The 23370-nt window shown below is 34.1% G+C and overlaps 1 protein-coding gene across 3 annotated transcripts in view; it reads left to right on the plus strand.

The window, feature by feature from the left end:
* Positions 1 to 23370, plus strand: part of SIPA1L2 (signal induced proliferation associated 1 like 2) — a 129746-nt gene that overhangs the window by 64719 nt on the left and 41657 nt on the right. For all 3 annotated transcript variants that reach the window (XM_032682931.1, XM_032682933.1, XM_032682934.1), the window contains exons 6-10: positions 2373 to 2547; positions 7061 to 7164; positions 13629 to 13786; positions 15340 to 15916; positions 21244 to 21518. In XM_032682931.1, coding sequence (XP_032538822.1) covers positions 2373 to 2547; positions 7061 to 7164; positions 13629 to 13786; positions 15340 to 15916; positions 21244 to 21518 — 1289 coding nt within the window. The remainder of the gene's footprint in view (positions 1 to 2372; positions 2548 to 7060; positions 7165 to 13628; positions 13787 to 15339; positions 15917 to 21243; positions 21519 to 23370) is intronic.

Genomic DNA, 23370 nt, shown 5'->3' on the forward strand with positions numbered 1-23370 from the left:
GCACTTTGTTTTATTTTGTGTGATCAATTCTGAAAATTCAGTCCTATTGTGAAATGGGCTGTCACCTGACAAAATGTTATGTATCTTATTTGCTGCTTGATACGAGGTAATTACTTCAACATAGACAGAAAGCTGTGAAAGGAACTGGCATGAGATCCATTTTTGTTTTTAATCCTCTTATGTACTTCATGCTTTCAGTTTATTAATCAAATAAATACAAAAAGAGATGCTTGGCAACTGAAGATGATGACTGGCTGAAATATCATTAATTAAAAAATATGGATTATGATCTAGAAGATTAATGCTGTCACCAGAGTAATATTAATTTTGTGTAATGGTGTATTAAATGTTTGCATAGTTACGTAGCAAATTGAAGACTGTTTTGATGTTTTGATTTCATTTTCTACCTATTTCATAATTTTTCAGTGAAATCTAACATGGATTATGGAGGAAACGTGGCTAAAATTTGTCTCTAAAAATGACAGTAGAAACTAGATGTAAATTGTATGCTTGACTTCCTGCATTTTTCCTTATTTTGGCATATGATGATCAGCATTAAATTTGGCTGTAAATTTACAAGGAAAGCCAACTCTTTATCTACTACTGTAGTTGTTTTTTTAAACCTTTCTCCAATTTTCCCCTAGTATTCTTTTCCAATTTCTGCTAATGGTTGTTTATTGTTTATATGCTTTCTGTTTCCCCTTGCATCCCTATAGCAATGTTTACTTCTCTCTAGGCCATAGGATGAGGTTTATAAAAGACCAAAGAACTTAGGAGCTTTGGATGCAGTGATATTTAGTGGCTATTGAGTGTCTAATCTCTTGAGGTTTCTTGCTATTAAAAGATATAAAATCTTCACATGAAAGTCAACAAGTTGTTGCATGATAAAGAATTTGTACAAAAAGTTGACAAAATGCCAAGATTCAGTAGTGTGGGTCTCTATCATTTTCAATCAGGAAGGACTGCTATGCACCTTTAATATGTCATATACCCAAGTAGCTAAATGGGTTTAAAAGTTATTTTGTGATGTCACGTTATTAAATTGTTGTCAGTGTTACATTAAATGTAAAACTTCTGATTTGGAAATAATGAAATCAGAACCATATCTGCAATTATTTGCTTAAAAAGAATAAGCATGTGGTACCATTTCAAAACTGGCAAACTGTATCAGTTTTAAATATTCTGATAGTTCTTCATGCCAGTTAAATGCACTGCATCAGAAGATCCTGCTCATGAATTGTGGAATGATATTTTTGACACTTTCTTCTTTCATGTATGTATGTTTCATTGCTCCATCTTTTAGTATTCTCATCTTGTAGCTTTTCCTCAAAATTGCTGTAGTAAAACACAGGTGCATTAGCATGTCTATGGATTTGAGTTTTACAACAGACTTACCGTGGCAGATTGTGTGTTACATATGACTAAGGAGAAGCAGACTGTTGTTGTCACCTTTGCTCTAACAGAAATATATACGGTCTTTGCATAACACACATTTTGGACACTAATCCTGATGTTTCATTTAGAGAAGTCTACAGCTTGAGAGTTGATTTGAGTCATGAATGCCTGAAGGGAATCTGGTGTTACTGATGGTCTCTGTAAGTTTGTGAAGCTCTTGAAAGTGTCAGTTAAGAATAATAGGACTAATCCTTTCACATGGTGGTTTCCTGTTTGTCAGGTTAAATATGCATAAAATCTAAGAAGACAACAGTCTGCTCAAGGAGTAATCATCTCTTTTTATACTTAATGGTTTATAGTTTTTATACTTTACTTTTGTATAGAAGTAATTTATCTCTTCAATCTTCCATAATTGAGAGCCTGTTTAACAAAACTATTTCACTGCAGTCTGATTTCTGGCTTGAAGTATAGTTTTGAAAATGGGAAGTAGTGTTTAACAATGGACGATTTTATGGGGAAGGCAAAACATATAACAGAAATTACTATTCTGAGGACCTGTTTTAACTGAACTACACTGAACTTTAAAGGGTAGAAATGAGGGGCAGTAAATCTGAGAAAAAAGACCGTTATACAAATATTACCAATTAAAGTTCTCATACTGTAACGTGCAGTGGAGTGTGCTTTTACAGATGACAAAGTGAAAATTCTTCATGTACTGCTTTTATCTGTGTTTGGGTAGTGCCAATCCAGTTTTCTTTCAAGAGTTGAAGGCTTTTTTTCTTTGGTTTTGGTTTTCTCTTTCTTTTGTTTTATGATAATTTAATTTCCCAAGTCAGAACACTTACTTTTTCACTTTCAGATGACTTCGGCCAGGGGTTATAACAGTGTCAATGTTTTACTTGTTAATATTTATTCTAGTATTGGCTTTCCTTTGTTTCTGTAATTTTTCCTTTTTTTATTTATTTTTTTAATTTCAGCTGAGTTTTCAACATAAGATCGGTATCCTTTACTGCAAAGCAGGCCAAAGCACAGAGGAAGAAATGTATAACAATGAGATGGCAGGACCAGCTTTTGAAGAGTTCCTTGATCTACTGGGCCAGAGAGTACGGCTAAAAGGATTCAGTAAATACAGGGCTCAGCTAGATAATAAAAGTAAGTTATGCTTCCAACCTGTAGTAGAAGTGGTAATTATGCAGTTGATCTTCTGCAAAACATGTTGTCTTTTCATACTCTTCACTTTGGGTTTTGATTAGTAAGATTATATGGTAAATGAGGGAGATGAAGCATATGATAAGAGCATGTATCAAACCTTGTCTGAAAAGTTATTTACTTTTTCAGGGGCATTACTAGAACTGAAAAACAGAGAAACTTATTTCATTTGTTTGCACTTATTTAAAATCATACTGTGTGAGTGATATTTCAGAATTCCCCAGTTACACCTTAATATCATTTTTAAAAAGGGAAAAGAAAAAATATGTTTCAAAATATGGAGTCATGACAAGGGACCATTTTCCTTATTTCAGCTAAACTTTTGTGCTTCCCTTTAATCAACATACACGTTTATGTTTATATATGTGGAGCAATCAAGTTTTCTCAGCTTTCTAGTTTTTCACACATGCAGAGTAAGCATGTTATCATTCCTTGGTTGCTAATTATTCATCTACCTCAGTGCTGTGCCATTTCCTCAGGTCTTTCAGTTTCTCTAACTCTAACAGTATAAAGATTTAATTGTACAAATTTGTTGAGTTTTGTAGCAAAAATAGGAACTGAAAAATTGCTGTTAAAAAAAAGGTGATATGTTAGCATGCTTCTTTATTAGCACTGTTTTCACTGCTCTCAACTCATTCTCAGTTTAATGATATTTTAACAGGATTTTGATAACTGATCACTGTGAGCTGTGATCTAAGGATATCTAGTTATTCATCTGCTTCATTTTAACATAGTGTCAACCTGTATAAGCACCACATTTACTTCTAATAACATTATTGCCTTTTTGCTTAAATCCATGTTTGTTTCACTTTAATAATTCAGGCTTGATAAAGACTATTGCATCCTATTTCACTACAGAATAATAACTAATTTTTCAAATTAATGTGTAGAAATATTTATTAACATGCTGTGAATGTCAGACTTCTAGAATGAATTGATAAGTAAAGATGAAGTATTGAAAGGAGTAAGGGGTGTTTGGGTTTTCCTCCCCCCTCGAATCAGAGCACGACTGAATATCAGCTAGTAATTTGTACATATGAAAATATATATGCTGGTCTGTCAAACAAATCCAGTTTCTGTATTTGCTATGCTTCAGTATTTGCTGTGCTTCAGTATGAACTTGCATTGCTGATCAGCACTGTGTATGCATCAGTCAGTAACATGATTTTAATGTTTTATTAGGTCTGTGTGCCGTTAATGATATCATCCTGTCATAGTATGTTCTCGTAGTTTGCAACAAGCAGAATAGAATTAAGAGAGTTCACAAAGATATAGTCTTCAGTATTATATTAAATGTAAAATACTGACCTTATTAACATATTTTCTGTGTTATACTTTTAAAATATAATTATACAACAAGTATTACTGTGTGTTGTATTTATAATTGGATAATACATTGTTCTGACTGCCTGCGGGTTCAGAATAGTGGAATAATTTAATCTCTAGGAGCTACATTTTTGGTAGGCACAATGTTTCAGTAATACTTCTTGCTCAGTTTTTATAGGATTCACATTTATTAAATCTTTCTGTTCTCAAATGCTTGACTAGCTGTGGATTTTTCTTTAAAAAGTTCTCCTTTATAAATTTGTTTATTTAATATTTTGGTAAGTAATTGGTCCATTTCTTATGAAATACAGAAAGTAGAATGTTGCCAGACCTGTCTGGCAGACAAGTCCCCACCTCTTGCTTGCTCACTCACCCTCCAATTTGTGAGTTAAGACAGTTCAATGAGTGAGTGGAAGAAAGGAAAAAAACACCCCCAAAAAAACCCAAACAAACAAAAAAAGCAAAACCAAACCAGAAAACCCCAACCAACCAAAAAAATCAACCCACCACTACAAAGATCAGCCGACAACACAAGTGATGCAAAGGCACTTGCCACCTCCCATTAGCTGACTGATGCCCAGCCAGTCTCTGAGCAACAGCTACCTTGCAAAAAAACCCTCTCCCTGCTCCAGTTTTACTGCAAAGCTTGACTTTATATGGTATGGAATATGTCTTTGGTCAATTTGATTGGCTGTCCTAGCTGTCTCTCCTCCCAGATTCTTGGCTACTCCTAACATACTTCCCAGGATAGGGAACAGTGTGAGAAACAGAGAAAGCCCTGATGCTGTGTAAGCACTGTTTAGCAATTCCTAAAACACTGGTGTGTTATCAACACTGTTTTGATCACAGACAGAAAACACAGCACCATATGGGCTGCTGTGAAGAAAGTTAGCTCCATCCAAGCCAGACCAAGCAACTGTGAAGAACATGTGGAATATATTAACTATAAACTCTTTTCTGCCCTTCTGTATTAGTGGCATGCAGTTCCAAATCCCAGGATCAAGAAATAAGAAAATTAAGTGAAACTTTACCAATTCAGTAGTATATAATTTGTTTTAAAACATATCAGTCTAATGGAAATGAGAAATTAAAGAATTTTTTCCAATATTATTGAAACATTAATGTTCTCATTTGTAATCTTCAGAATTATGGATTATTTAATAGACAAATTGGATTATGTATCAGTTTAATTGCCTTATACCTGTAAAGAAAAGACAATGAAAGAAATTGAGGAAATGTTGTAATTTTATATCTACAGAGGAATAGTGCTGTTTCACTTTTGTTTAATAAATATGCTTTTCTGCAAAAGATCTCATAATTAAAAGAAGATCTAGACAATTTTCTCAAACATTGTGAAATAGAACAAATGTTCAGAAAGGAATGAGGTGCAAAAATGTCAGCCCAGGCATAATTCTTTTTTCACTAAAATTGTCAGCAGAGTAATGTTTATAGTAGCAACTATTATGTAAATTTAATCACAGTGGGCCTTAGTAGGTGTTTCAGTAGAGCATGTGTTGAGTTAGAAGATTTCAGCTTTGTGTAATGGACTAAATTTCAGAAGAAAAATTTGTTATCTCATTTCAAAAGTCAAGGTGCTGAATCAAAAGTATTCAGCTAAGTAGGATGTTGTATTAGGAAAGCATTGATTTTAAGGCTAAGAAACTGTATAGGTTCTTAATAAGTATTTAAATAGGTGGCTCTGTAGTAAGTATTTAAAGGGATTGTTTTTTGCAATAGTTGTTCAAGATAATTTGACTTTAGTATCTAATTACAAATGGAGTCAGAGTGTAGGATTGCTGACATCAGTGTAGGTTAGACAGATTTTTTTTTTTTATATTTCACAGTATAAGTTATTTCCTCTTTCTGTCTCTTCAAAACTGACTTTCTAAAATGCCACTGAAAGGTTATAATGGAATTAGCTTTTCAACTGATTTTCAAATAGAGGAGTGCAATAATATTTCCTTTTTTTAGCAGCTTTTAAGTAAGAAACTTCAGGGAAAATGGTGCTTCCTATTTCTTATGCAACTGTAATTTGTATTGCATAGATATTAAAAAATGAAGCAGATTTCATTATTGTGCAGACATACCGGATGAACCCAGTTATAATATGAATGTGCTAATAATTGCATACACACAAAACTAGTTTTAGATTTGAGGCTGCAGATAGAGTATGGTTGCTGCCAAATTTTACCCTTAAGTGTAAATTTGTATACTGCTAACTGGAGAACTAACATGACCAATCGATTTATTTGTGGAATACAGTTACTATTTAAAACAAAGCAAAACCCTAAACAGTGTGTGAAAGAATGTGCTGGAGAATGTTTATTGGTGTAGAGAACATAAAATTATGTTAAAAAATGAGTGAACATGGAAGAAAACAAGAAAAATTGGTAGTTGCCTTGACTCAATAGGGTGTTCATTAAAGTAAAAAGTTAAACTTTTTAAAAGTTCACTTAAGTACTATTTAAGTACTTACTTAAATAGTCTGCACATATTGAAGAAGGGGAATAAAAAAGATTACTTTATGATTGCAGTGTAAAACTCATCTAATTTGCTGTAAATATTGTGAAATGCTAACTCAATGCACTTTCTAAATAAAAGAAACAGAAGTATTAATATCTTATATGAAATGCATTTAAATAATTTCCAATATGTGAAAATTCCCATGAAATTTTAATGTATTACATACGTATTTTATGTTTTAAAAATGTCTGATATTCAATGTGTATTTTAATGTCCGATTTCAAGTAGCCAATTCCTTTTTGGTAAAGTATAGGTTTCATTAATTGTCCTTATTAACCACTAAATAATGAAAATACATAGTATATAAAACTATATTCAAATAGCTAGGTTGTTGTTCCTTTTTCATGAAGTGCCAATATATTCAAAATTAGATCATTTAGGTCTCAGAGACAGCAAACTCTTTGGGCATTTTTCTGCAGGACCCTTCATGTCATAATATGAAACTAAAGAGTAGATATTTGGCTGATGCAAGCTGATTTTGTTCTATTGAAACAAAGAGTTAAATTGCTTAAATAGATTTAAATCATAGCATGTGAAGAATAGTGCCCTAAAAAGTGGTATGAATGTTCTCATTTACTGACCTTCTTGCGATTAAATTAATTTTCAGCTGATTCAACAGGAACTCATTCCCTCTATACTACCTATAAAGATTATGAGTTAATGTTTCATGTATCAACAATGCTTCCATACATGCCCAGTAACAGGCAACAGGTATGTTTTTTGAGCTTTTCTTTGTAATTTTACATCATAAATCTTTGACATTGAGTGTTGGGGTTCTTTAATAATATTGATTGAAAACTGAATTGTTTTCGTCTAGGTATGTCTCAGTTGTATTTTTTTTCTTGAAATGTTCTAAGACATTAGAAATCTTATAGGATTTTTATTCTGTATAATTCAGTAAACTTATCCCATCTGCCCCAGTTCATTATATTATTAAAAGGCAACATTGCCTGTGGTGAATGAGTTATTTTCAGTTTGGACTGGATTTACATCTTACTTATGTTTTAAAGAGTGAATGGACAATAGTCTTATGGTTAAAATATGCATGTAATATAAAAGTATTCCTTCCACTTAATCCTTATATTACAACTCTTGAAATGTTTACTAATTTGTCAGTTTAGTAATAACTGGTTAACTGTATCCTTCAAGGTGTCTGTGAAGGCTGAAAACTACAGTGTATTTATCTTATTTCTAGAGAATTCCCTTTGCTTATGTAATAATTCAGAATATCTTCAACGCATTAAGGATGGCTAAAACCCAGCACAGCATCCAAAGTGTGCCGTGCACCAGTAAGGTTAATCTGTCTTGCCTGTCTAAGATAATTCTTGTTACTTAATTAAAAAGTACAAGCACATTTGGTATAATATATCAGTATTAATGCTTAAAAGAAAAGCAGTAGAATTGCTCATACGTCAGACTGATGGTAGTTCATAACTTTCTGTGCTGCTACTCTGTGTTTGTCTAGGTCTGTGGAAATAAGCGTTGATTTATTTAGTTAGTTTTGGAATAATCTGGCATTGTCATGCAAGATACAAAAATTTCATCCATTTTGAAGGGTTGTCACGAAATAAGGATGCTATCTCACTTTGGTTTTGAACAGCACACAAAAAATGCTTACTGATTGGTAAGCCATATTTGAGTTGTATCCTTCATGCCTAACCTATCAATAGGTCTTGTATGAGGAAAAAGATGTGTCAAGGCAGGAAGAAAAAGATAAAAGAAAATTATTTCAATTCTTCAGAAGGGATAAATAATAATCAAAATGGAAGAAAGTATATAATGTATTTATATATTTTAAATAAACCTCAATGAATAAAACTCCAAAAAGTTTTAAGAACTGTAGCAAGTCAACAGTTAAGACAACTTTTATTCCATTACACTTAGGGTTTACATGTGGTTTAATGAAACTAAATAAGGAATCAAAAGACAGAAACTTTTCACCATATGAATAATATGAAGTTTAGATGACTCACTTCTCGAAATGTGTGGCATTCAGGAGACAGAATGTTCAGCTATATTAGACATCAACTGTGGCAATAGCTAGTAGTCAAGGTATTGGATCTTCATTACTGATTTCAGATTTTTCCACTTTTCTAAACTTTTGCTTATGCCTTATTACAATACAGGATTAATTTAGTAAATGCACTAGAAGTTTGTAATCAGTCATAACAATCTGTGACTAGAAAGTGCATGTAAATGGGGAAAACTGTACCCTATTAAGAAGATATAATACACTGAATGAGCTTGCCTTAAAAGAATAAAATGAATATTTTCATAGCAAATCACAGGCACTGACAGTAAATGTAGCCTTACTTGGAGTTTATTACTTTTGTTGTTGTCTGTCATGAATTTCCCTTGTTTGTGAGAACAGGATATTCTCTTGCCATGATCCACTAATTTTCATAGTTTTGCAGTTTGTCGGCTTCACTGCTGTGTTGCTCAGCCACCCCCTATTGCTGTCCTTTCACTTCTTCCTGTGCCTTCCTTTCATTCTTATCATTTCCTTATGTGTCTCTCTTTATAGTCAGGTGATGATTCTTGTGTACAGAATTTCAATTTTAACTCCATGGTTTTTCCCAGCAACAAGCACTCCTTTCCACAATGTTTTAGTAAGCTCTCATCATTGTCCCTTTAATAGGTTCAGTATTTAGCAGAAGCACTATGTTGTTATTCGTGGCTTTCTTGGGATCAAAATAATGTGGCAGTTTTCCAAGTTCAAGCAGTATGTCTATCTGAAGACCCACCACATTATTTTTCAGGTGATGAGATCTATCAGTGTTTGCACAGCATGGACACTGTCTTAATGAAATGTGACAAGTGCACCCAAATGACCAGAATTTAGCCAGCCTTAATGTTCAAAAGGGATCTATAATAATTGTTTATTTTTCTTCTGTTACTGTTTAGTTCCAAAGTACATAATGAAGTATGCAATGCATCGACAGTGTCACTTCTCACAAGCTAGGATAAAATTTGATTAGGTCTTCTTCCTTGAGACCTTTTAGATGCTGAAGACCACCAGTGCACTTGCATCAGCTGTGCTTGAGACAGAGAGAGGCTTTCGGGTACTGTGGAATATGAATGTTGTTTGTCTCTTCAAGGTTTGGCTCACTAACTACATACCCAAGTTAGGGACCACGGTAATTTTCTTTTTAGGTTATGTTAGCAATGATGGCCTCCATTCAATAGTTATTTTCTGCTAGCATAGTATGTATGTACTGGCTGAGGTTGTTGCACCCTATCCCTATGTCCCTTGTTTGGTAATGACTGGGCAAGGTATTCAGTCACTCTTCATAATCTACGATGGTGACCTTCAATGAGCAAGCACTGAGCATTGCTTATATTCCAAATACCTGTGAGCCAAAAATAGGCCGCACCAGAACTGTTTGTTGCTTCTTCCAGGATATAACTACGCCCTGCTTGGTCCCTGATCAGGACATCCCTCTAGTTTTAGAGCCAGCAGGAGATCCAAAGAGCAAGGTAATTTTCACTTTGGCTGCAACATAGGCTGGGAATTTTGAAGTCAGCTGCTCCTTCCCTAGGACAGAAAAGACTACCAGCCCTGGTGTGGCCAGTTTCTTTTCCTTTACTGGCCTTTTCTTCAAATCATAGTTCAAGGTTTTCCCCTTTAAACTTAACCTTTGCAATGCCCCTTTCCAACTCATTCCCTTGCAAGTTTCCCATTCACACATTTGCAGTGTGCTTGATCGGACCTGATTAATCCAAATCAGTTCAAAAAATCAGTTTTCACCCAGTTTAATGAGAAGTTAAAAATGAAACAGATATGCAATAATGAAATAAACTTGTTGCATTTGAACTACTGTTAAAATTGTTGGGTAACAAGACCTTTGGTTATACCAAACTCAGTTAAACCAGATCTGTTGAAAGTTCTCTTGCTACTCATTTCTGGTTTTGGTACTGATTAAGATCACAAATTGAAAATAAAACTTTTGAAACCACTTATTTTAGAAATGTACTAAAATAAGTTTGGAGATTTTCTTAATTGACTCAACACTTTGTCATTTAATTGAATGAAGAGTATATTTCACTGCTATTTCAACAAGAATTCCTTGTTGTTTTGCAGTTTAACAAGGCAAATAATTCTACAGAACTCGGTAGATTTTTAAGGCTGAGCATAACCTGTAAATATGCTAAGTTTTAAGGCGGTTCTTTTCTTCATAGATGCATATCTGAAAATTCAGAATTGAGTTGTTAAAATCTGAGAATTCATATAATAATTATTATTTGGTGCAAATTATTTTAATCTAATGGATTCTGCTTTTCTAACATATTTTCCTTACTGGACTCCCCTTTGCGCGTTTTGTACTCTTACATAATATTTAACTGATTTCCTTTTGAATGTCTATTGTACTTGATTAGGTTCATTTTCAAATTCTAACATATCAGTCTAGTCTGATACTGGAATGGTGTCAAAATATGTTTGATATCTCCTTACTGTAAGTAATTCCCTGTCGTCTGTGCACCCTATTGAGAGCTCCTAATGTAGGAACTCTCTACATTGGCATGAGACTTTTTAGAGTATGTTAGAAAGGCAGATTAAAAGAAAAATAATCATGATACAATATACAAAAACCCCAAACCTGAGCAGACCTCAAAATGGGAGAGGAAGGGGAAACTGAGAACCTGGGGGAAAAAAATGTAGGAGGTAAATGTTGGGAGGAAAATTTAGATTATAGAATGCAAACTAGAGAAGGGTTTCTTATAGATCTTTTTGCTTAGTTCCAGTTTCCTTCAATTCCTTTTTCATTTTCAGTATGCTATCCTTATCTCACATTTCCCAGAGAAGTATGTGTTCCCTCTTTCTTCTCCATTCAATACTTTATTCTTCTCCTGTTCCTTTATCCTATCCAGAGCACTTCTTTCCATGTTCCAGATCACCCCAGTTTACTTCTCTTCCCTTTTGAAGTTCTTTGCCTTATGATACTCTGTGCACAGCCACAACTGTGCTTCGCTTTGCTTTGTGTTGAAGTTGACTGGCCACTTATGCATGACAATTATTTATGTTACACTGGCTTTATTTTAAATTGTTGAAGAAGTCACTAAGATCTCTACAAGCTTGGTAAGGTTCTTAAAAATAATGACCTGTCTTCCTGTTTCTGTTTTTGGACCTTGTAGAGGTTTCAGCTCTTCAAAAATAGTTTAGGGATAGAATATGGGAACTGCTATAATTTTAAAAAGGCATTTGCTTGTAAAATTTCAAACACTTCTAAATCTTACCTCTTACTAAATGACTGCTATTCTTGCTTAAGCTACCTGTGAGAGCAAGCAGAACCTCCTAAAGGGGTTTTCAAAAGCAGAAAATACTCTTGAAAACAGTGATTGTTTCAAATACAAATTTAAAGAGGATTGCATTATAATTTTTATAATATGGTCTGTGGAATTGTATAGGCATGAACCACTATAGCAAGAAATAGTAATCGAGCACTTAGTGATATAAGACAGAAATTAATCACCCTATACCCTTCAGTTGGAAGGTTCCTTACAAATTTAACAGAGGTGTAAATTCCAATCTTTGAGACAGTAATAACTTCTAAACATGAACGTGTGCTGCGCTACTATGGTCTAATTGTATGGCTCATTGGCTCAGCAAGTTACCTGGCACACTTAGCTCTGTGATCAGTTCCACATTGTGTACTTCTACTGTAATTTGTACACAAAAGGTTGTATATGTTAATTGGCTCAAATAGTCAGTTATTATGATTTTAGTCTTAAAAACCTGAGAACTTGACTGAGCCACATGACTTAAACCAAAAATACTATTTTCTGTTCTTATATCTGTTGTGAAGTTTCATAAGAAGTCCTATTTCTTTAATCTGTATTTGATTATGTTTAAAATAATAATCTGGATTTTGATTATGTTTAAAATAATATAGCTATACTGAATGCTTTAAAATTGTGGCTTTGACCTTTCTTACCACCTTTAGAATATAATCTTTTGTGTTATTTTAAGAAACATACTTATGGGTTTTAGGCTTTAGCATATGCAACTTTGTGCTTTTTTTTTGGTAGCTGAAATACTAACTTAATGGAACTGAGAAAATATAAGAAAATACTAGAAAATATTAGAAAGATTACATTCTGTAAAATCAGTGTGATAGAGAAGTTTTTACTTACTCTGTCATAAAGTTTTCAAATAAATTTGTTCTTATATCATTTTTAGTTACACATGAGCTAAGGTACATCCTTAAGTGTCTGTATGCTGTTAGTTGACAATGCAAGGTCTTTGGCAGACTTTTGGTAAATATTTTAAATGTAGCATGTGGTAGACTACTTTTTTCCTGTCTTTAATATATATGGATGTTTTATAAGCAAAAGTATTTAAGAAAAATATGTAAAAAATTTGAAAGTTACAATATACTTCTGTGAGGAAAGTGAACATTATTTTACTGGGTTGTTCTGTTGGGTTTTCTTGGGGAGAGAATATAATGCTCCCTTATTGCTGGACATGTTCTATAGTTTTTACCATTTTTTGGCCTGTAACAATGATTTAATACTTTAAATTATTCCTTAAATATATTTTGATGACAAAAGCTACCAATTACAAGAATAATTTTTTAATTTATGAGTCTTTAATAGCTGTTGTTTCTCCATGAGTCTTAGCTTTGTTCCTCGGGTTTGCAGTTGTTAAAATAAGTGATGAGTATTCATGATAATCTGGTTTTTTTAAATAAGATCATAATAATAAGGACAATATTTAATAGAATTGCAAAATGGAAAAAGAAGTTCTATTGAGACATAGAAGCAATATTATATTTTTAATGTAGGCAAATATTACACCGTAAAGAGGGAATTGGTATACAGTTCTCTGGATAGTGAGAAATGTCAGGTGATGTAACTTTTTTTATTACTGAAGTGATACACTAAAGAGAAATACATTTTTTTTATAAAATAAAACAGAAGTGAGCAGAAACTGTGCAGAACTAGTGGGGGGATGCAGGAGAACTCACTAGTATTTTTGTGAACTTAGCCCAATTTCCTTTCCTGATCTTTTTGTAGTTCAGTTCGATGTCCTTTATCTGTAGTTATCCAGGATATGACTAATTAAGTTATTTCTGAAAAATTATGCTTAATTTATTTTGTTTTGGTTTTTTTTCTGAGATGAAGAAATTGTGATTATTTTTTTACAACTAATTTTTTAATGCATGTTTCTTGTCTAGCTGCTAAGGAAAAGGCATATAGGAAATGACATAGTTACCATTGTCTTCCAAGAGCCAGGAGCACTTCCTTTTACTCCAAAAAATATTCGTTCCCACTTTCAACATGTATTTGTCATAGTCAAAGTGCATAATCCTTGCACGGAAAATGTGTGTTATAGGTGAGTAGAGCCTTATAACTATTTAAGTTTGTTACTAAGACTACAGTGGAACTGTCTTCTAACAGTTTTGTATTTCTTGAAGATATTATGTATATCATTTTAAAACTTTTGCTACATGTCATGTGAGTTAGAAACCCCCGTGTCTCCCTTGCACATATCTAGAGTTACAGGGCACAGTTTGTAGACTTAAATGGGTATGTGCAGAACTCTGTGTTGCTGATTTATGGACACAAAATTGGGATATAACAAGTTAGTGAAAATAAAATTTGCAGACATAGCAATAGAAATTTATTTAGAATTTGTATTGCACATGTTTTACTTTTCACAAATAGAGTAATTTAAAATAAAGTATTTCAGAAGGCTATTAACCTTTGTAAATCCCTGAATATGACAATATGACACTAGCATGAGTTGTGGCCTTTAAGCATAAGAATGAGGACTTCTGGTGAATATAAAAACATCTCAAATTTCAGGTGACCTTAACTCTCACATTTAAGTCACTGCATCATGAATTTTAGCACGGTAACCAAGGTGGGAATATAGTTGTGAACTGATTGAGAATTGTGCAAATGATAAGGACATGAAGTGTAATGACACAGGTTTAGCATATATACCTGTTATTTATTCATTGTTTAGACTGAGATTAAAATACATCATGAGGTTGGGTAATATTACTGTCTTTTAGCTGTACACTAGAATGTAAACTGTCTTTCAGAACTTGTGGGTTTTTTTCAGTAGCTGTTTTATGTTTAATAATACATGACATTTCCTAAGTTACATTTTTCTTACTACTTAATGATGTTTGTCATCCCAAATGTGACTGCATTTCAGTCAAACCAGTGGTAGTTATACGTAGTTTGCACAGTATTTTGTAATTCTTTTCCAGTTGTAATACATTATGTATATAACAATTAGAGATATAATTGTATCAATTAAAAAATATCCCTATTTCTCTTACATCTTGCTGTGAACTGCCTATATCAAGATTTGCAAATATCTTCAAATTTTTTTATGAACATAGAGTAGCTTAGACAGGTGAAGAATGCTTCATTATAGTCACTTTGGACTATAGTCACTCTTGGACATCAATACTTTTTCTTTGTCTTCACACTTAATTGTAACAAAATATCTGAGGATTAAAATAAATTGTTTATATATTTCATAATTTTAAGATGATGCAACTGAGTGGCAGCTGAAAATTATAGACCTACATAAAAATAATTTTTAAAAATACTTCTCTCATGTCTCACAATGCATTTTTATATTTACTCAAATTAAAGAAAGGAGACAGTGACACCTAGGAAGTCATATTTGATATTTTTTGTGTTAGTAAATAATGTCCTTTATTAATAATATCCTGTATATATTTAAAAGAAGAAAGCCATTTCAAAACAGTTTTGTTTGATGAGTCTGAAATGTCCAGAAAAAAATTGATGTGTCAAAGTTGAACTCAACTGTGTAAATGAACTGCACAGATCACAGTTCTGCTTATCATCTGATTTTTTTTTGTTTTAGGGAATTAACCATTTTTATTTTTTTTCTTCTATTTCCAGTGTTGGTGTTTCACGATCAAAAGATGTACCCCCATTCGGTCCACCAATTCCCAAAGGAGTAACTTTCCCCAAATCAGCAGTCTTTAGGGACTTCCTTTTAGCCAAAGTTATTAATGCTGAAAATGCAGCACATAAGTCAGAAAAATTTCGAGCCATGGCCACACGGACACGTCAAGAATACTTGAAAGATCTGGCAGAAAACTTTGTTACCACAGCTACAGTGGATACTTCAGCAAAGTTTAGCTTCATTACTTTAGGAGCAAAAAAGAAGGAAAAAGTGAAACCAAGGAAAGATGCACATCTATTCAGTGTTGGAGCAATTATGTGGAATGTGATTGCCCGAGATTTTGGCCAGTCTGCTGACATCGAATGTCTGCTTGGAATCTCCAATGAGTTTATCATGTTGATTGAAAAGGAATCAAAAAATGTTGTGTTTAACTGCTCCTGTAGAGATGTTATTGGATGGACGTCTGGATTAATGAGCATCAAAATATTTTATGAAAGAGGAGAATGTATTCTTCTGTCTGCAGCAGATAATTGTGCTGAGGACATCAGAGAAATTGTTCAAAGACTTGAAGTAAGTACAGTTTCTAAACTGGAATTCCAGTTTTTTTACTAAGAGTTATTTGTCTAGATCTCGTTTGAGCTGTAATTAAAAATGTCCTATGTTTATAGTTCAGGAGTGTTTTCAGTCTTCAGAGAGCATTATAAATAGTAATCCTCACAACAGCATATGAGAGAAGCACTATCAATCCATTTTTCAGGAATAAGGGTTCAGATACCATTGGTCTGATTACTTGCCCAAGGCCATGGATGATGCCAGTGACTGAAAAGCTGAGCTTTTGCTTTCTCTTGCTGTAGCCTATACTCAAATCACACCTTTGTAGGTCAAAGTATCCATTAATTTAAAAGATACAAAATATAAATGTGTAAAATATACTCACTTTGACATCTTGTAATAATTCATGTGAATATTAGCAGAAAATTTTGTTCAAGTGATTCTGCTGATTTGTTCCTCTATAGTAAGCAACTGCAGGAAATAAACTAGACCGATTAATGCCAGTTTTTACAGCTGACTGGATAAAGTTTTTCAGACACTTGATGACCCTGTCAGTACTACTGTCCTGTAACTATTTCAGTCAGCACAAATGAAATGACAGGAACTCCAAGGTAAAAGTGCTGATGCATCTACATCACATGGTTGCACTTCACCCTTTGAACTTAAGTGATTTAGATGGTCTTGGTTTTTTTTCTGTTAGAAAGCCCAGCACTGAAAAGAAATTAGTATGCTTACAGTTTTCACACTGGAACAGTTGGGTTGCAGCTGATGTTTCAGGGCCTCTGTAGTACTGCAGTCACATGTAGCATAATAATAATAACTTTCTTCTAAAGTACAATTACCTCTTCTTGCCACTGCTGTATTATCCTTTTCAATTGAACTCTTCAGTTTCGCTTTCCTTAGACAGATATTTCCCTTTTGAAAAACAGTGGTCCCATTCAGTATTGTTAAATGAACAATATAAATTGCTTAACACATATGGAAAAGAAAATTTAAAGTTCTAATGAAAACTTCTGCTGTCATAAGTGACGATTTCTTTTTCTGTTTTTCACTTACTTGGTTTTGTAAAACATGGAAATGTCGCAGTTGCTGAAGACAGATCTTTAAAATTCAGTAGTTAAAACCACAAAATTTAATGTTTATCTACATTTACTTGAATACTTCTTCTTTTTTATGATCAGATTTTTGGGTTAAATAATGACAAATTGGTTTTATACCTCAAATTTAGCATTGGTTACTGCAAAGTTTACCCAAATATTAACTTCAGTTATCTGTTCCAATGAACTCTGGCTGCATTCTTTCTTTCACTGCCACCTATCCAACTTTCACATTGATTAAGAGAATTAACTGTCAATAATTGTTTTAAAAGATTTTTCATCCGTGTTTCTTGCCTCATATTTTTCTCCTTTTCCCCTGCATCTTCCTCTTTTGAAAGCTGCATATTAGTGTTATTTCCTGGCTGTTTTATAATGTTGAATGCTTTCTACAGTCCTTATATAGATTTGATATGAAACCACTGTTGCCTAAAATGGAAGAAAAGAGCTTTCTGGACAATATCAATATAGATAAAGTAGAGAGCAGTCTTTAATTAAAGCACTTTAAGGCACACTACACACAAAAAGTGTGCTATAGTGTACAATGTAGCATTGGGCTTTTATAGTTTTATAGCTCTGATTAATTATCTTATCTAATGGATGTGTCCAACCTGAAAATTATCTGCCCCCCAGAACCTCCCATAGGGCTGCCCCTCAGCACACCTTCCTGGAATTGAGTTGGAGGTCTCAAGACCCCTTCTTTCACCATCATCACCATCCTCATGTTATGCGTGTCACATCCATACTTTGGAGCTCCTCCAAGGTCTCCCAGCCTTCTAGGTTGCTTTGTCTACAATGATATCTTTCTAGGTACATGTCGCAAACAAGATGTACTCGCTAAGGCCTTTTCCTTGAAGAGAACATTAAACAAAACTGGAATAATTTTGGGAATTTGATATGAAGCATGAGAAAGGAGTTTAAGTTAACTGCTATTCCCAAGTGTTAGAAACTATACAGCTGTGTTAAAGATCTATACGCTACAAATCTTAAGAATTCTAAGGCATCACCATTACAGCCACTAAAAAGTATTTAAACCTCTGATACTGCACTTTAAATGCATACTTTAAAAACCTTTTAAGTGACTCAGAACACAGTTAAGGTCAACAACCACATGTGCCAGCAGATGCTAAAGATGACAGTTCAATCTGTGATGTAATATCAGTCTTCAATGACCAGATGATTAACCCTTTTCGGTCATGAGTAAAAGCATTTCTTAAAATGAGTGAGTAAAATGTTGCAGTTACTAAACGAGATTGTCAAAGAAATAAATACCTTTTATTGCCTGGATTTGTATCATGAAGGTGAATAAGAAACCCGTCTGAATATCCAGATTAAGAAAAGATGTGAAAAGCTTGAGACCATGATTTTGGTTTGAACCGAAACAATCAGTTTAGGACAGAAAAAAGACTGAGATTTGTCAGTCTAAACAAATTTGTATTTGTGGGGGAGAGTATCTAGTTATATAAAGTAGAAAACTATAGATTAACTTGGAGGGGTGTGTTTGAAGGCTTTAAGTGGTTTTGAGCTTTAGGATAACAGAGAATGGCAGAGTGATACAAGATTAAATGGAAACACCAAATGGATCTTTAGACAAGAACCTGAGTTGACAAAATTTCTTTAATATCCTGTATATTAAAAAAACTCTTCACCTTCTTCATGGCACTTGGAGGATCTCTATCTTTTAGCTTCTTCTGTGTTAAGTCCGTTCAGAGGAGCTGGCTCTTTGTTCATTAGCAGCCACAAGATCAGTGAAATGGCAACCAAGTAAGCAGAATGACCTGTTTTGAAGTGGAACAGCACTATGTTTAATGTGCCATTACTATGCAGCATGCAGTGTTACCTTTTAGGGGATATACACTTATGGAGGAGTAGATCTTCTGGAATATTTTCTATTGAGAATAGATGAATCTTTGGCAGGAATGTTTATTTTATCTTTTAACTTTGGAATATTTAACTAGCTTGAAGAAGATTCTTTGAGTGCTCTGAGTTGGGAAAATCTGTATACTTTAGCTAGTACATTCCTTTTGCAGTATTTTATAATTGTGACATAATGATAAAGAGGTGTCTACCCCCTCAAAAGAATATTATGTAGTTTCATAGGGATAGAATTCAATCCCTCAGCTGGGCTCCTGACTGCAATAACATGTTCTTTTCACTACATGACTAAGTATGTTTTAGAAACTTGTCACAGAACTGTAGCTAACAAAGAGCTGAAAATTTCATTTTCACTTATCTAGTTCACAAATTATGAAAGTATTTTTGAAAATTATTCATAACTGGAGAGCTGGAAAAAAAAAAGAATTCAACCACATGCTATACAGTTCTAATACTATATGCACAGTTCTAAACACAACAGAAAGTTTGATTTAAAAAGGAAAGTTTCTAAAATATACGAAAAACTCAGAGCTGAATAATGACAAAGGAAATAGCTGCTTTTATTTTGTTAGTAAAACCCAGAATGTAGTTTTGTAAACAAAACCTTCAGAATACATTTTGGACATCTCAAGAATGACTTTCACATTTTGATTTTGAAACCTACATCTTCAAAAATAACTGGAAAGAATATGAATAGAAGTGCTACAGTTCAAGTAGCCTAAACTTTCCAGGCAATAATTCTCAGAATATCAGATCCTTGTATCAGATCTTTCTCCAGTATTTCACAGGTCATGGATTACCCCTTAATGAATGAGGGCAATTTGTATTTCATTACCTTGAGTTTATCACAGGTTAAAAGCATGAGCATGCACCAGCTTCCTCAGATCAGCAACCTTGAAGTGCCTCATGGTCTTTTAGCACTTTGTTGTCATTTGTGCAAGTTCTGATTTTTTTCTGCTGAGTGACAGATATCCATATGGAAATATTCTAAAAAGACAATAGTGCTTTTAAACTTAATAAGATATTGAAAATTGTGACTTTCAGTCACTCACCAAGGTATTTCCAGTCAGCCATGGAGTTGGGAAGGGAGACTTTAGGACTTTCATCCCTGACTCTATTATAATTGTGGACAAAAGGTCAGTCTAAACAGGAAGTGTAAAAAGGAAGCTACAAAAGTAACTTACAGCTCAATGTTTGCTATGTGTTAAGTTGCTTTTTCAGTGATGGGGATGTACTTTCATAATTGTTGTGAGTGAAGGAGACAGTCCCATCCATTCCCTGCCTGCCAGGTCTTTGGAGCACTATTTTAAAAAGCACCCTGTTGTTCAGCTGTATCTTTCCTCTGATCTGTCTGCATGGGCGCACAAGTGCTAATGTGATACAGACACAGCATAGGGGCACTGGGGTCTTAGGTCAGTCTAAACCTCCCATAAAACTGCCCCAAGTCAACTGCCTTCAACTTGGGTAGTGAAAGGAGCAGTTTTGTGACAACTGTACCCAATCACAGTGCCAACATCTCACTATCTGCACACTCCCTTGCCATGCAACCCAGAAGTAGGTTGGACCATTCTTCTGTGGGAAGCACACAATAAACTAGGAAGCCAGCCTGTGCAGATTCTGGCTCAAAAGGCAATGGAGAGTGAGAATGACTCTTCCAAAATAGCCTTCTGAATTAAACTCAAGCTATAAAACAACCTTTGCAAAGATCTATCCTGCACATTATTCTGTATAATGACAGAATTACTTTTCATTGAATATGAGGAAAATAATTCTTTTGTTTCTAAGTTTCCTAGTAACATGAAAACTCTTATCCAATTTTAGTGATGTCCACTTCTGGAGGTGGTGATATTTAGGAACCTGGCTGTGAAGCAAAATAAATCAATATTCATTGCTATTTTCTTGAGGAAGGAAAGCTTCTAGAACTGAAGCACTTCACTCAATTTGGCTCATGTTATATCTCAAGTTTAATACTGAATAAAAATGCCTGCACACCTGCAGTCTGCCAACAAAAATGAAATAACTGACAGGGCAGTGTTTTTCTTGCTTAGTGTTTTGAAACTAAACCAGCTGTTAAGTTTTCAATAAGATATAAATGGTATTGTGTTAATGTTGGGCAAGGGGGGAAGAGCTTGACATGGGTCAGGTGCTTGCTCTGGGGATGTAAGATTTTTAGCATCGTGAAATGTTTTGTTCATTTTGTTTTATGCAGAAACCTTCATGCAAACATAAATGTTAAAATAATTTAATATTAGTATGCTAAAGATAGTTAATGTCAAGCCATACATGGCTTAATAGTGTTTGAAAACAAGATCTGGTTTTGAGTCTAAAGAAGTGTGTCCTGGCAATAAATAGCATAACAATCTGATACTTCCTTAGATAGTGACCAGAGGATGTGAAACCACGGAAATGACCCTACGGAGGAATGGGTTGGGCCAGCTTGGATTCCACGTGAACTTTGAAGGGATAGTGGCAGATGTGGAGCCCTTTGGTTTTGCTTGGAAGGCAGGCCTACGGCAAGGGAGCCGCCTGGTTGAGATCTGTAAAGTGGCTGTGGCAACTTTGACTCATGAGCAAATGATTGACCTTTTACGGACATCGGTGACAGTAAAAGTGGTGATTATTCAGCCACACGAGGATGGAGCACCTAGAAGGTAATGAGCAACAGTTCTCAATGTGACATTTGTATCTGTTTGGGTTTTTTTCTCTGCTACTGCTTAGATGATGGCTCTTTTATTGGAGGTCTTCAGTAAGTGGATATTGTCTGTCATGTTTGGTGATAACATTATTGAGGCTCTTAAAGCAATCTTTTCCCCAAAAGCCATATTGACATGTAATAGAAGATAAAATGAGATACTAGAAGAAATTTAATGGAAAATTTACTTTTGTGTGACTTTGAAAGGGTAAGAAGTAAACCTTAGTGCAACATGACTGAGCTGTTCTGAAAGCTGATGCTACTTTTTTTCATCCGTAGGAGAGTTTTATGTTTTAGTACTGAATTTAAAATACGGAATCCTTCTCATAAAATTGTATCTTGTCTGTCTTTGAGATTTTGCCAATTCCTGACCATTAAAAAGCTTTGGTTTATTTTTTCTTATGTTGAAATTTTAATGAAAGTAGTGAAATACTGGGTTCTGGACATACATAGTATTAAGTCCTAGAGACCTCCTCACTTTCTACAGATATCTAATTTAGTCATATTAAATAGTGAATGACATCAACGAGGTCATCAGTTAAAGCAAAGAAATGTTGTTGCAGCATGAAATATATACTCACATCCATCGCTATCTCTGAGGCTTCTCGCTGGGGAGCTGCCTCTGGCTCTCCAGCCTGAACACCTCTTTGGTCTCCCACACTCACACTCAGGGAAAAGACTGTAATAAAAATCAGTATAGTGACCGTGTCATTGTTTTCAAGGATGAAGTGCGTTTTAGTTTCGTCAGTGTTCCTTTTTTGGTGAAGAAGACTTTTATTCTTCTCTCAATTTTTGAGTATTATGAGGTAGAGAAATAGGGAAAAATTGAAACTTTATAGCAGTGTGACTTTATTTCTCGCATACCTTGTCTAGTCACTGTTAATTTGGCTCATTCTAAATGAGAACTGTACCAGAGTATTTAATTACTTCTCTTTTTGTAACAGGCCAACTTTAAATCTCTTGTTGGTTTTTAAGTTAGCTGAAAAAACATTAGATGTGTTGCTTTTGGCAAGACAACAAGCAATAAAATTTTACGTAGCATGCAGCACTGCGAAGTCAATGCCAACTGTATACGAATACTGTTTAATTGGTGGCAATTCTCCAAGTAGTCATTGGCCTGATGTATGACACAGAAGTGCTGTCCCCTGCCTCAACCTGCATGTTGATGCGTTGAGTTCCTTTCTGAAGAAAATGCCTGTGAATGTAGAATAGCACCGTTTTGCTTAGTTGGATAGAATTTGCAATTAAACCTCTCTTTGCTTAGCTTTGCTATTCTCACCATCTGCTTCTGGGTATGAATTTTCACTGACTTGTTTGGTATACATTTCCAAGCTGTTTACAGAATATGAGCTTAATGAGCTGATCCTATTATATTGAAGGTAAAAATGTGTATTTTATAGGCCTGGATAGAAAAATACACAATGTGTGAATTGTTTATATCCTCTTTGATACATTTCTAGAAATAAAATGTTAAAATCTCAGATCAGTGTGATACATAGCACTCAGTCTGTGTGTAGGAGGAGTTTCAACTGAGTGCCACCACACTGGGAAAAATCTATAAAAGCCGCTCCTCTTTTTAATTTTTTTAGCATTTTTAAAACTGCAACTAATTACTAAGGAAAATGAACTTTTTAAAAAATGATGTGGATATTCTAAAATTTAGAAAAAGCATCTATGTTTAAGTTCTTTTCAGCTTCACCTTTCTAATATAAAAAAAGTCTCTTTCTCTCAAATACCACTTCTCACTGAAGCAGAAAGCTCCTGATTTTCCATTTATATCCCTAAAATATGATTAGTGATTTTGTCTAATC

This window comes from Chiroxiphia lanceolata, chromosome 3 (genome assembly GCF_009829145.1).
Source record: "Chiroxiphia lanceolata isolate bChiLan1 chromosome 3, bChiLan1.pri, whole genome shotgun sequence".
In the NCBI taxonomy this organism is placed as follows: Eukaryota; Metazoa; Chordata; class Aves; order Passeriformes; family Pipridae; genus Chiroxiphia; species Chiroxiphia lanceolata.